Below are 15,124 nucleotides of genomic sequence, written 5' to 3' on the forward strand. Positions count from 1 at the left end.
CGATCTTTTTTGAAATACAGTACAATGCAAATGCTCATAGCCTTATTGACACTCACATGCATGAATGCATGCATGTAACCCTATCTTTATGAGCATCTCCGAGAGACCGAGCTGGCTGATCTTCGAGATTGATGAAGTCAATTGGTGCCTCGCGATCGGTGGACCCGTCGCCTATCCAGAAAAATATGAGCACTAGTGCCGAGTTAAGAATTCGAACCCTGGTGGACAGATTTCACCACAAGGAACTTTGCTAGCTGAGCTACGCTTAGTTCGCTCGCTCCAATCTTGACGGGCTATGGTAGAAATTGATTGAAATATTTTACTCTCGTTTGAAAAGCTTTTTCTGTCTTCATCTCTTATGCCTTTAAAGATATTGACTTTTGTTCTTTCTAGAACAAGAACGGATGGAGTAGTTCCGGAGCCGCCAGAAATTGCAGTTAGAATTTTTTTTTAATCACGCATTAGGAACAACCAATTGTGCTGCGTTCCTAATTTGCTGCCCATGTGCAATGAAAAGAAGGGCCGGCAGAGCCTATGGCATGCTCTGACTCTATGGGCCTGTTTGGGACCGCGTTAGCGTCGCTTATGAGCCGAATACGCAGAATAATCCCGCCGAACGGCCTGCGACAAACGCGCGTACGCCAGCCGCCGGCAACGCAAAACGCCGAGAAATGAACTACGCATGCGAGAATCGCAGAAGCGGCCTCGGAGCTGCGTTGGGCTTATACGCGTCGCGATTTTTACGCCCGCGGTCCCAAACAGGCCCTATGTCCGGCTGTCTCACAACTGACTCACAATGCGACAATAATTGATCTTGGAGGGCAAGTCCCATCCCCGACCTGGAAGTGCCCGGCAAAGATACAGCTTTCGAACATCTGAGAATCAAGGACAACAACTCTATGGCCCCGTTTGGTTCCAAACTTTTTTCAGAAGTCCCTATCACATCAAAAGAAATCTTACTATTTTATAGTATTAAATAAAATCTGTTTATAAATGTTTTTTGACAGCTGAGTGCTAATTCGCGAGACGAATCTAATGAGCCTAATTAATTCATAATTTGCTACAGTGATGCTACAGTACAGTGTCACGATAGCTGTCCCGTCGACTATTTAGATATCAATTTGAATATTTGGATGCCAACTTAATATAAAACTAATTGCATAAGTTGCAATTAGGGCTTTAGATGAATCTATTAAGTATAATTAATACACGATTAGCGGATGGTTACTGTAGCAATTAGTGGTCAAATTATAACCTGATTAGGCTTAATAGATTCTTCTCGTGATTAATTCACAATTTATGAAATTATTTTTGTAATAATATGTTTAGTATTACTAATTGATGTTTAAATATGCGATGTGATGGAATTTATGACTTAAACTGAAAAACCAAACCAGATCTAACTAGAGCAACTTTCTGGACTCCCTATTAATTGCAATTAGAATTCTAGATGAATCTATTAAGTATAATTAATGCATGATTAACGAATGGTTACTGTAGAAATTAGTGATAAAATTATGGACTAATTAGTCTTAATAGATTCTTCTCGTGATTAAGTCACGACTTATGAAATTAGTTTTATAATAATTTTATATTTAATATTTCTAATTGGTATTTAAATATGCCATGTGACAGGACTTATGATTTAAACTGAAAAAATCAAACAAGACCTTCGTTGTAATCCTATTTCAGCCAACTTCTAAACAATTAGTACCATGTCAACCAAAATACTGTCCATACCAAATAGGGCAGCAGAGCAGAGGGTACTCGCAAGTCGCAACACCAACCTGGCCCAGGCCATCCAGCTTTTATCAATGGATGCATACGGGCCACACCAACGCGTCCAAAGGGCTGAGCACCTCCAATTTCGTTACCAAGCTCCTCTTTTTTTTTCTTCAAAAAATTGTGTTCTTGGGTTTATCCTGTCAAACTTTGGCTATCTTTCTTTTATTTGATTATTGTGAGACTGCTCATAAGAAAAAGATATATGCAGACTAGAATAGGAAAATATTGTTTCATAATGTTATCATTTGCAATATTCTAGAAATGTATAGCCTCATATGTTGATAAAAGGACGCATTCTATAAACTATGTCCATGTCTGAAATGAAATTTTCTTTTTGTGACATGGAGTACCACGGCTAGTGTAACTGGACGTGGGATTAATATTTGACGCTATCAAAGTTGCTTAACTTAAACGGAAAGCAACAAACACCCGAAAAGGGCATACAAGTTCACACCGGCTGACCATTAACGCTCCATTATCCATCCACCAATGGAAGTCGATGTTTTCTGGACAAACACAAACGCCAAAAATTCGTGTGCAAAGAGTCTTTTTTTTTGGCAAAGAACACTTTCTACAAGTATGCAAAGCCGTACTTTTTTTTTGACAAAAGACGCACTCTGTCATCTTATATGCAAAGATTAGTTAAAAGCGGCGAACGAGCGTAGTTCAGTTGGTAAGGTTCTTTGTGGTGGAATCTGGCTACTCGGGTTCGAGTCCCCGACTCAACATGGGTGCTCGCATTTTCATGAATTTATTTATGGATTTATCCGGCATTATTCTTTCAATGTTAGGCGATGTTCCCCTCGACAACAAAACGCGTGTGATGACTTTCTCAATCTCGAGGAGGTAGGATTGCGTGCGTGTATTTATAGGGTTGCTGTACGTGCGTGTTTATGTGCCCGCCTAAGAGGGGCCATGTCAGGGTAGGCGTATCATTGAGACGAAGTAAGAACAACAGATTGAGGTTAAAAGAGCTAGAGTTTGGAAAAAGGCAAAAAAAAGAGGAAAACAATAAAGGTAGGATTGCGTGCGTGTATTTATAGGGCTGCTGTGCGTGCGTGTTTATGTGCCCGCCTAAGAGGGACCATGTCAGGGTAGGCGTATCATCGAGACGAAGTAAGAACAACATATTGAGGTTAGAAGAGCTAGAGTTTGGAAAACGGAAAAAGAAAGGAAAACGATAAAAGATTGTGTGTTTGACCGATTACTAAGAACAACAAATTGGAGTTAGAAGAGCTAGAGTTCGGAAAAAGGCAAAAGAAAGGAAAACGATAAAAGATTGTGTGTTTGACCGATTACTCTCAATGCCATGACCCTTTATATTTATATATATTTATAGAGAGGGAAGTCTTACTCTATTAAGAGGCGAAACTTATACAAATCTCATAGTCAAAATACAACTCATAACTCACACTGTATAACCATAACCATTCTGACTGGTCCTATCCGATCTAGATCAGTCTTTTCGAAATCATAATTTTCACATCCAAACTCTAAATTGGACTTCTATATACTATGCATTCTGATTATCTTGACGAGAGCTACCCAATGATGAAATAAAATTTCCTTTTTGACAAAATTACCTACATTGGTCTGACTGATCAAGCATACCGGTCAGGCCGGTAGCCAACCAGAACAAAAGTACACAACTGATTACGTTCAAGAACCAGTCATGTAATTTACTCAGTATCTGAAACTAGAGGTCGCTGTCCTGAAAGTCTTGAGCTTCATACCTAACTGATGCCACGTAGCTGTGCAGCATGCACACATCCGTCTCCGGCACCAGGGAGCGTAGGATCAGATGCCGTGCTTGACCAACAACTCGCGCCATCAACCAACTCGTGACTTGTTTAGGACGAGATCCTATCATCCTACCCAATCCAATCCTGATGGATGTCACATATCTGCATGCGCGTGCGAAGAACGGCATGTCAAGGAACGTATCTTAGCTGACCTCACACCGAATCCTTTTACATGAAACATGTGTGCTGCTCGGAAAGTGACATTTAATCACCCTGCTTGGAAAAAAACCCGGATAATTAGCCTGATGAGTTCATAAGTTTCAGTATTGCTGGGCAACATACGGCTAGCAACTTTGCTATTTTCTTTTGGAGTAATATAAACATGGAAAGGAAATGCACAATATGGGATATTATGGTTGACCATACAAGGGAGATACGAGGTTGGAGAATAGAGAAGGCCCCCGCGTCGCCCTAACCCTAGGGCGGCTCGGGCGGCGTCAGGCTGCCGTCGGCAGCGAGTCTTCTCCCTCCGCCGGAGCCGTCTGCCGGGACAACCCGCACTGCGGCAAGGGCGGCGGCGGCGGCGGCACCTTTCGCGTCTGCCGGACCCCGCCTCCTCTACCCCCCGGCACTTGTCGACGGCGGCGGCGGTCCAAACGCGATGGCCTTTCCCGTCGCATAGGACTCCGCCCCTCCCTCCCTCCACGAGCTCTCTGCCCCGCCGCCGCACACTCCCTTTTACAAGAGGAGGCGACTTATCCAGCACCATCTCGGCCGGATCTGGACGCAATGACCGGCGCCGGTGCTTCTCCGATGGCGCCACTTTCTGTCGTGGAGCACCTCGGCGCGGTGGCGCGCATCCTAGTCGGGCACCTCGGCAGTCCTTCGCGCAGGCCATGATTTTTGCTGCTTGTGCGAAGATTGAAGACGGTGGGTCAATGGCGATGGCCGCCGTTCCTCTGGTGGGACAGATCGGGGTCTTCCTCGCGCGTGACATATTGAAGGAGGTAGGCTATTGATGGTCTTTCTTCACGTCGCTGTCCCCGAAGAATCTGGCCTGCAGATTCGTGCTCCTCAGTGGCAATTACAGACTGAGGTGGCCGAATCTTGGGTCAAGTAACTGAAGATTGTTTAATGATGATTTGTCAGTTGCTGCTGTGATCTTCCCTTCACGTCATGAGGCAAGTGACAACAATTTTCACCTCTATGGGGTGTTGTCCCTGCTGTGTCGGATCTCCAGGTGAAAGCCTATCCCAACTGTGGATGGACATCGGTGGCGTGTTTAACGTCGCATTCTCTCAGGAGAGATCGTCTTGGAGATCTTAGGTGATGATCTTACAGCTTTCTTCTTCAGATTGGCCCGAGGTTGGGAAATCAAGACGGCGATGGTCATAATTCTTGGTTACCAACCCGTCATAGAAGACCCCTAGGGAGCCTCGTGGAGATGAAGCTTGTTCTGTCAAACAAGACCACAAGATGTTGTGGTATGGCGGTGACTTCGAGTTGGAGTTCTCTCCGTCAATTATATTGGACTATGTGCTTGCTCTTATTAGCAAATTGAATGAGCACCATGCCATGACGGTGAAGAGTGAACTCAATTGACAGTGTGGCTGTAGGCGTTCTTTAGTACTGATCTTCATGTACTAAAGTTTTTCTTTTTTCTTTAGTTTTGTGTAATAATTGGGCTGTGTATGTCTACGGACGTAGAGGCCGGATGTTTCATCCTTTATCTAAAAAAATGGGATATTATGGTGCTCCCTGATTACCAACTAGCCCTGGTTTGTCATCAGATAAAGGCTATGTGAGCATCTACGACGCAGAGTTCAAAAGCGTAAGGCTTTCAGCTAATCTTTGACTACATGTGACACACATTATTGGACTCAGTTTCAGTATGAACAGCCATCTTTTGAAAGCCAGAAAGCAAAGAATTTTGGTGAAGAAAGATGCTTCACCTTTGAGGAAAATAGAGAGCCAGGTATGAACGAGCATCAAAAGATCTTCAGCAAATAGATTTATTTGTCACACATCTGAAAAGCATGAAAAAGTACAATTAACAATAAGCAGAAGTCACAAAGAAAGAATGTGCACGTCACATAACTTACATCTATAGCCTTTGAGGATGCTCTAAGCGACAAATTCTGAAATGTAACTGTATGTTTGTTCCAATGATCAAACGGAACAAATTCAACTCCTGAACAACAGAGCAATAGATAAGGAGAATGAATAATTGTTACCAAAATACATAACTGCATCTTGTTTCTTCTGTTGCTTATTTTGCCAGCAGCTTCCGTTCATAATCCACAATCTGATCCCAGGAACTAGTGCTACAAGACGTTTTATGAGGAAGGTTCTACAGCAAGTTAGTAAACATCAGGCAAATGATATATAATCTTTCAGCTGCTCAGTTTCCGTCAAGGTAACGATTATTCAGAATGATACAAACTAAATATTTTCAGAAAATTTACTGAAAGGTAATAATGAAGAACACATATAACTGGAAAAAATTGTACTGTTTTACTTTCTCAGCAAGCAAGACAGATGTACAAGGAAAGGAACTGAGCTTTAAGATTTGTATACTCTCTCTTCTACCAAACTGGTGTCCTTGTGAAAGAACCCTATAATCGCATCTCTGTTCAAGCTGTTGTGTATTATGCACACTGACCGAAAACAAAATTACAAATTTTTCCTTCCACAGTAGCTACATTCTTTTTTGTTAATGTGAGTTAAAGTAACTAAGCTAATATATCAATCTAGTGAATCAAAATCTCTTGGAATCAATAATATTTACACTGATTTCTCAGATGATTCCTCTATATTTTCTGAATTGGTTGAGAAACCATCCAAAAAGTTGTGGTCTAAGTCAATCTGTAACTCTTTGAACATTGCCATAACCTGTATCATGGTAGGTCTGCGGTTTGGCTGATCATCCAAGCACTGGCAAGCAATCTTCAGATACTGATACAATTCCAATTCACGGGATTTTGTATCAGTCAATATAGGATCAAATATCTCGTTGCATCGGTCCTCCTTAACCATCTGCTTTGCCCAGTCAACAAGGTTACTGTCACCAAATTCTGTCGGATCAATTGGTTTCTTCCCTGAGAGAAGCTCCAAGAGCACAACACCATAGCTGTATACATCACCCTTGGTTGTGCAGATAATAGACTGGAAGTATTCAGGTGCCACATATCCAGGTGTTCCTAAGAGCTTGCTCACAGTCAGATGCGAGTCAAGTGCATTCACAAGCCGTGCCATCCCAAAATCCGATACGTAGGCATCAAGGTTATCATCAAGTAGCACATTGCTCGACTTCATGTCCCGGTGTATGATGTGTGGGACGCAACTGTGGTGGAGGAACGCTAGTCCTCTTGCCGAACCGACTGCAATCTTTTTCCTTGCTGTCCAATCAAGATTCACATCAATTTTAGCCTTCTCATGGAGCATGACATCCAAGCTGCCATTCTTCATATACTCATACACAAGGAGACGCTCGTCACCAATTTTGCAGTAGCCTAGCAATGGCACAAGGTTGCGATGTTTGATCTTGCCAATTGTTTCCATCTCTGCAGTGAACTCCCGATCACCCTGGCCTGTAAAATACATCAGCTTCTTGACAGCCACAACACTGCCATCCTTGAGCTTAGCCTTGTAAACCTCACCAAATCCTCCTGTGCCAATACGAGCCTCTGAACTGAAGCCATTGGTGGCCTCATGTAGGTGGGAATATGTCAGCTTCCTCAATGGATTCTCAAATACCGCCAAATTGATGCTTAGTGGCTCGCGCGAACCAGAAATCTTCCAGCTTATACTGGTGGATGATGGGAGGCTGTCGCTATACCCAGTTTGAAGTTCTTCAGTTTTGCTTTCACGGGGCCTCCTGAGCTTGTATAGAGTGACCACTAGGGTGGCCATTATGAGCATTAAGAGTGCCACAGCAAGGAGCACAAATTCTTCGAGAAATTTCCTCCGCCGATTTGGGGAATGTTGGGAAGTATCTCCTGTGCTGGCATTATGCATGCAAGGAGTCAAGGGAATGCCACAGAGGCCAGAGTTGTTTTCAAAGCGGGATGCAGGAAATGTAATGATCTGTCCAGATGTCGGGATTTCTCCAGTAAGGTTGTTGTTAGAGACATCGAAGTCATCAAGGAAATTTAAAAACCCAAATCCTGGGGGGATGACACCGGTTAGGTGATTGTGTGAGAGGTCAAGTGCACCAATCATCTTCAGCCCCGTGAATGCATCTGGAATTGCACCGGTAAGATCATTATGTCCCAAGTTAAGGACTTTAAGATATGTCATGGTCCCCAAGCTTGCCGGAATTGTACCTGTAAGGCTGTTGTACGAGAGATCAAGGAAGATCATGCTTCCATTCTTATTGAATGTGTACACAGTCATTCCGGTGTATATCCTTGTGGCGGCACATGAGTGAACAGCTGGGAACTGGGCCAGTCGCTCTGGACGGATGTCAAGGAACTCAAACAGTACTCCAGCACCAGGGCAGATGTTGCCAGCCTCATTCCTGAGGAATGCAAACTGCTTGCCAGAAACAATACCTCCAGTGATAAGTCCTGCCTGTGCTGCTAACTGCGGTGGTATTGCACCAGAGAAGTTATTGCTATTGAGATCAAGCCAGATGAGGTTGCTGCAGCTGCCAAATTCTTCTGGCACCTGGCCAGAGAGTGAATTCTTGTTCAGCTGTAGAATGGAAAGCTTCTGGAGGTTGCCAAAGCCTGAGGGCACACTCCCAGTCAGATTGTTGCCAGCAAGTGATACCCATATGAGATTCACACATCTGGTGATGGATGGAGGGATGCCTCCAGTGAAGCTGTTGTAACTTATCACCAATGTCTCCAGAATAGTGCTATTGGAGCATAGTATGTCTGGTATTTCACCAGAAAGATTGTTTGCCCACATGACCAGATCAATAAGCTTAGGAAGGAATAATACTTCTGTTGGAATCTGACCGTGTAACAGGTTGAAACTGAGGTCGATTGACTCTAGATTGCTGCAATTGCTGAGTGATGGTGGCACAGTTCCATTGAGGTAATTGTTCGGGAGGATGAGCTTTCGTAGTGATGGCAATGATGAGCACAAGTTTGGCATTATCTCCCCGTCGAGCACATTAGACCCAAGATCAATAACTTCAAGTAAAGGACACTCAGCTGCTAGTGTGGGCAGTGGATTTGTCCCTGTGATATTGTTGAATGGCAGCCGCAGCACACGTAGGGAGGAGATTTTGCTGATGACAGTAACCACAAAGTCCCCAGAAAGCTGGTTGTTGCCAAGGTCAAGCAGCTTAAGTGATCTGCATTTTGAGAAGCTTGCAGGCAAACTGCCTGTCAGTTGGTTGCTTGATAAGTCTAGTTCCACCAGCGTTCCGCACAGGAGGCTCAGCTCATCTGGAATTTCCCCAGTGAAGTTGTTCCCAGCCAATGCAAGTTGCTTCAATTGTTGGAAGCGTCCCAAGAACACTGGTATGTTACCAGAAAGTAGCTTGTTCCCAGACATGTCAAGTGTCTCCAAGCGGCGGCAGTTACCAAGATTCAGTGGCAACTCCATGGCACTCAATCTATTGTATGACCAATCGAGCATTGTGAGGCTTGTGCAACCACCAAAATCATACCTGGAGATGTCCCCAGAGATGTTATTCCCAGCAATGCTCAAGTGTGTCAAATTTGTTGGCGCCGTGGCCAAAAGCCCGCCAGGGAGGGTGCCGGACATAAGGTTCCCTGACAAATCAAGAATAGAAACTCGGCTGCACTGTGCAAACTCTAGCAGGCCTCCGGTGAACTGGTTGGCCGAGAGATTGAGGTACTGAATACCATGGCAGCCGGTCAGGGAGTAGTTGAGCAAGCCGGCGTCTGAAAGCATGTTCCTGGACATGTCCAGGGTGCTCAGCGACGGTGGGAACGGTAAGCCCCCGCCGGTAAGGTTGTTCCTGGACAAATTCAGGGACTGCAGGCCGGCGCAGGGCTTCAAGAACGCCCGGGGCAGCGTCCCGTTCAGGGCGTTCGACGACAGGTCCACGTGCAACAGCGCGCACGGCGACGGTGACCGCGGCGGCTGCGCGGTGTGGTGGGCGGCGAGATTGCCGTGGAATGCGTTGCGGCGGAGGTCGAGGCTCTGGAGCGCCGGGAGCGCGAGGAGAGCGTCTAGCCTGAGCCGGCCGTCGAGGGACAAGCCGCTGAGGTTGAGCGCGCGGACGCGGCCGTCCGCGCACGAGACGCCGGCCCACGCGCACGGCGAGCCGGAGGCGGAGGTGGAGTTGGCCTCGCGCCAGCCCGCGAGCGCGCCGTGCGGGTCGTTGGCCACGGACGCGCGCTTGAACACGAGCAGCGCCGCGGCCTCGTCGTCGGCCTCAGCAGCAGCTGCTCCCATCAGGTGAAGCAGAAGCTGCAGCAGGAGCACAGCGAGCGGCGCCGCCGTGCGAGCGGCGCCCATGGACGCTTTTTCTTCTTGGTGTGGAAATGGCTGGGGATGAAGAGGACAGATTGGCGCCCAGGGCGACCTCACATCGGAAGGGGATTAATCTCGAGCGAACTCGAGTGCGCCTGCAAGAAAAAGGAACCAAATTCGTTTCGAAAATCAAAAACTCACTTCGTGAACCTCGAACAATCCGATGTAAATTTGCAGGGAACAATCCCTCCAAATGGATCACTCCGTTTCATTTCTTAGATAAAAAAAATGAAGAAGGGGCGGAAAGCCAAGAATCTTTGTGAGGGAGAGAACAGAACAGCCATGAGCATTCGAAACCAACCTCGCTGGGCTCAACAGCTTCCTCCCGGCAGCAAACCTCATCAAGAAGGGAGCATTTCATAGGTGGGAAAGAAGAGGAATTTCCTCTCGGTCGCAGTCGGAGAGCTGAAAACGGAAGGGATAGAGGGAGGGAGCTAGTAGAAGAAGAACACTGGTCCTCGTGTGCTCAAGTAAGCGAGTGCAAGCCCAAGCAAGCTGCTATCCGGCCGGACAGAAAGGAACTTGGACCTGCTTGCCGCTGTCTGACGGCGATTAGCCGGAAAATTGGGCGGAAGCGCACGAGATGCCCGGGGTTGCTTGCAAGATTACGACGAAAATCTTGGGACGGGGGCAGATTTGGAATTTCCGGTGATGGGATGATTCTTTGATTTTGTTTGCTTGCTCGTGCCGAACTCCTGGTGCGGTCAAACTTGGACCCAACCCTCCTTTGGACCGCTTTTGGGCAATCGCACGGCGAAAGCCGAACCTCATTTCCGACGAGCTTCCATACGGCAAAGGTGTATCTACCGTGGAAATGCTGGCTCTCGTGCCGCGTCTGCCGAGGCCTGTTGAGTCATTTTTTTTTAGAACATTTACATCATTCATTAACTTTTCTCAAACATACATAATGTATACTTAGCACCACGTGCACACATATACTCACACGACGGGAGTGCGAACTCTTAGATTAACAAGATCTCCATAGCATCATGTTATCGATGGACATAGTGTGTATTGTTGTTGAATCAATAAAACCCGTGCCGAGTCTAGAACTTAAATCGTGGACTCTGTGGTTTTGTCACTTACAACTTAGATTTTTCTTTAATTGTCAATTTCGATGCTGAAGCGGCCCCGATCCGAAGATCAAGACTAAACCATGTATTAATTACCGAATAAGGTCTCCGGCATAATACATGTTACATCAAGTGGAGTCCAGAGTCATACAGAGTTTTATTTAACACGTACATGAGGAGTAAAGTGACAACACAAAGCTACACAGAACAATCATAGGATAACAACTAGCATAGCGACATGCAGGACTAGCTCTTCATCCATCACGGTTCCACTCCATCAGCTTGGGTGCGGACACGATCTACTCGTAGTCTTCTGGCACAAAGTCAGGATCATCTAGAGAAAAATCAACAGGGGTGAGTACAAAAGTACTCAACAAGCTCCACCTCACCCTACGGGAGGGGAAATGACATGCACGACGCACATTGAGCACAATGCATTAGCAATGCAACTAATAGTATGCAACCCCTTCCCAACACAACCCACAACAGGTAGCTCACTAGTTGTCAGGACCACACCGTAGCCTGTCCATACCGTGGACACGGACCATTCGAATGGATTATATACTCTGCAGAGGTCGTACACTGTACCCACACGCTCGGCTGTCCGAACGGACAACTGACATAGCCGACACCCAGCCGTGATCACGCCCCAGCCCGGCCGCACAAACCCTCAGGCACTGACCCCAATGGTCTATACCCGTAAACCATCCCTGCTACCGTCAGGCTAACCAGTGGGATTGGGCTAAGTCCGGCCCATACCGGAACCTGTGGTCGTACTAAAGTAAGCTAGGTGAGATGTCAAAACAACTCGGTCCTTATGGTTCACCAGGGCAGCAACCATCCCTCAACATGTCAACTCGAGCCTACCACCACGGTAGCACTCACCTGCCAGTCTACCACCACGGTAGCGCCGGCTCCGGCACACCCAGCTGCCCTGGTCTTAGCCAGATCCCTTCGTATCCTATTCTCAGTTCTGGATATGCATGACTACTCAGATGCATGCATGAGCACACTCAATCACTCAAGTACTGGTATATGTAATCGATCCTAGACCCAGGCTACAGCTAACCGTCCTCACATGGATGCAACCGCTCACGTAGGGGTCGATGAAACTTGCATTCACTTGCGTACGCGTCGTCGGCGGCGGCTTCCTGCTCGTGGTACGGGTCTTCTGGCTCCTTGGCAGGCTCCTCCTCGGCCACTCCGTGATCTACGAGCGAGAACGGCACAACCGGCAAACAAACACAAGCAAGCAATAAAATAAGCTCAAATGGAGATGAAAGTAGGAGGAATAGATAGTATATGATTTGAGGAGAGTTTAGAAAAAAGAGTTACGTGAAAAGGAGTTGATATAAAAGAGATATTGAGTTTACAGTATTGATTGGTAGAATGATTTGGATTAAGTGCTCACGGCCTGGGGGTGTTTTGGGCATTTATTAGTGGAGTTAATGGTCGGGGGAGCTGCCTGCCATCTCACCTTGGCGCGGAACAGCTCGAGGAAGAGGATCAATTGTTGGAGCTTCGTTTCGTGAGTGAGCTGGGCTCGGGAGGAGTGGTTCAGCTGGTGGAGCGAAGCGGCTCGGTGTGCTTGGGCTGGTGACGGGGCTCGTCACGGCCTTGCTCCTTTTATAGGCGAGGAGAGCAGCAGCGGTGTTGCGCAAGGACGGCGACGGCGTGGGCTGTGGCAGCTCGTCGTCAACGCGAATAGTGGCAGCGCTGAAGGTGCGGGCGTCGAGGCGGCAAAGCCGGTGAGGGCGCTGCAGCGGCGTGGGCGAGGTGGGGACGCGGGAGTGGGCGGCACGGCATGATGCCGGCGGCAGTGCGCGGTCCCGTCGTGGGGCCGCCGTGTCGCGCGTGCGTGAGCGAGAGCGAGCGGGTGAGGCGATTCGGCGGAAAAAATCTAGGCCGGCACTGTGCGTGGCGACCCCGATTTTTAGCGAGGTGGGTGCTGCCATGACGGGTCTTTTCAAGGTCAATGGTGTGGGTACTCTGTGGCTTCCAGGGAATAATGAAGTTATGGCAAAGGAGGTAGGCGCTGCCATGATTGTCTGGGAATTATGGCATGGTACGGTAACTTGAGAGGCTTTTATGGAAAGAGACGAGATGATTTTTGTCATAGGTGCAAGCATGCGTATGCTGGTTATTGGAGGGAACGAATGTACTAACGCAAGGCAAGAGTAAAAATAGTTTACCTAGTAGTTATGTAATACCTCGTATAACGTTAGTATTATTTTACGTTACTAGTTTAATTGCAACATAAGTTTTATTTTAGTCATTGTTGGAAATTGAGGCAGCCCTACTAAGTTGAGAATCTACACCAACTCACTTCAGAGTCGGTCAGCTTCTAGTTACTTAGTGTACCGGGTCCTTTTGACGGTAGAGCCGCCTTTTGCTTCCGGGAGGCAGAGCCTACCAACAGATGAAGCTGGCTTCCGGGTGGCAGTGCCAACCTTCGATGAAGCCCAGACCCTTTTGTGATCCCGGGTGGCAGAGCCAACCTTCGATGGATCACAACTTATACACTAAGTACTTAAATTTAACCGGGAGACTAACACTTATAAAGACGCTTACCTTATTGAAGCAACAAAGGAACACACACCTAGCACACTCTACCTATGCTCACTTCTATCATGCCTTGGATGTGTGTGGGATGGAGTGGAGTAGTATGGCATGGCAAGGGGTGGCACCCTCCTTATATAGGCACCCATACCCCTCTTGGATGAGTGACACTTGTCACACTCTAGGAAGTTCCCTACAAATATCTAAGTTCTCTATAAATATCTAATTCTAGAAAATTCTAAATTTTACCATGACAAGAAAATATCCAAACTTCTTGTCTTCTTATGATTCTTGTGGAACATTCTAGAACCTTGTCATGGTGAACAAAATTATGCCATGGTTTATCCTTATTTTTATAGAACTTTCTAGAAGTTTGCATTATAAATTTCAACACTCCCCCTTAATCGTGATGAAAACTGGGATGTTACAAACCTACCCCACTTAGGTTGAATCTCGTCCCTGAGATTCAGCTTCACCACTAAAGAGACTGGGAAACTCGGCTCGGAGCGCGTCTTCTCTCTCCCAAGTTGCTTCTGCTTCCGAATGCCTGCTCCACTGAACTCGGCAAATCCTGACTTCTGAGTTGCGGGTTCTTCGCATCACAGTGTCCAGAATTTTTACTGGTACCTCTTGATATCTGAGATCATCCTGCAAGTCGATTGTCTCTGGGGCCACTTGTTCTTCTGGTACTCGTAGGCACTTTCTGAGTTGGGACACATGAAATACATCGTGTACATCTGACATCTCTGCTGGCAACTGAAGTTTATAGGCTACCGCTCCCACTTTCTTGATAATTGGGAAAGGTCCAATGTAACGTGGAGCCAACTTTCCTCGTACCTGGAATCTGCGTGTGCCGCGAATTGGGGAAACTTTAAGGTACACATAGTCTCCAACTTCGAAGCTGAGAGTACGTCTTCTTTTATCGGCATAGCTTTTCTGGCGGGATTGAGCTGCTTTAGATTCTCTCTGATTTCTGCTATCTTGTCTTCTGCTTCTTTAATAAAATCTGGGCCCTCAATAATGCGGTCACCAACTTCGGTCCACATGAGAGGTGTGCGACACTTCCTCCCGTAGAGGGCTTCAAACGGCGACATCTTTAAGCTTGACTGGAAGCTGTTGTTGTAAGAGAACTCTGCATATGGCAAACTGTCTTCCTAATTTTTGCCATAAGTAAGAACACATGCTCTTAGCATGTCTTCAAGGATCTGATTGACTCTTTCGGTCTGACCATCAGTCTGAGGATGATAGGCTGAACTGAAGTCCAACTTTGTACCAAGTACTTCATGTAACCTACTCCAGAATCTCGAAGTGAACTGGGTGCCTCTATCTGACACAATCCTCTTAGGTACTCCATGCAACTTCACAATACACTCAATATATAATTTGGCTAATTTATCACCCCCATAAGTGGTACGCACTGGGATGAAGTGTGCCACTTTAGTGAGTCGGTCAACAATCACCCAAACTGAGTCATGACCGCTCTGGGTTCTTGGTAGACCGGTGATAAAA

The 15,124-nt window shown here is 46.6% G+C and overlaps 1 protein-coding gene across 1 annotated transcript; it reads right to left on the reverse strand.

Annotated features, from left to right (window-relative positions):
- Nucleotides 1-6,018: 6,018 nt before the first annotated feature.
- LOC120712107 (brassinosteroid LRR receptor kinase BRL3-like) lies at nt 6,019-10,585 on the reverse strand. The gene is made up of 2 exons (XM_039997831.1): nt 10,285-10,585; nt 6,019-10,078 (listed from the first exon to the last, which is right to left on the reverse strand). The coding sequence occupies exon 2, from the start codon at nt 9,966-9,968 to the stop codon at nt 6,312-6,314; it is 3,657 nt and encodes a 1,218-aa protein (XP_039853765.1). The 5' UTR covers nt 9,969-10,078; nt 10,285-10,585; the 3' UTR covers nt 6,019-6,311.
- Nucleotides 10,586-15,124: the final 4,539 nt, after the last annotated feature.

This window comes from Panicum virgatum, chromosome 6K (assembly GCF_016808335.1).
Source record: "Panicum virgatum strain AP13 chromosome 6K, P.virgatum_v5, whole genome shotgun sequence".
Lineage (NCBI taxonomy): Eukaryota > Viridiplantae > Streptophyta > Magnoliopsida > Poales > Poaceae > Panicum > Panicum virgatum.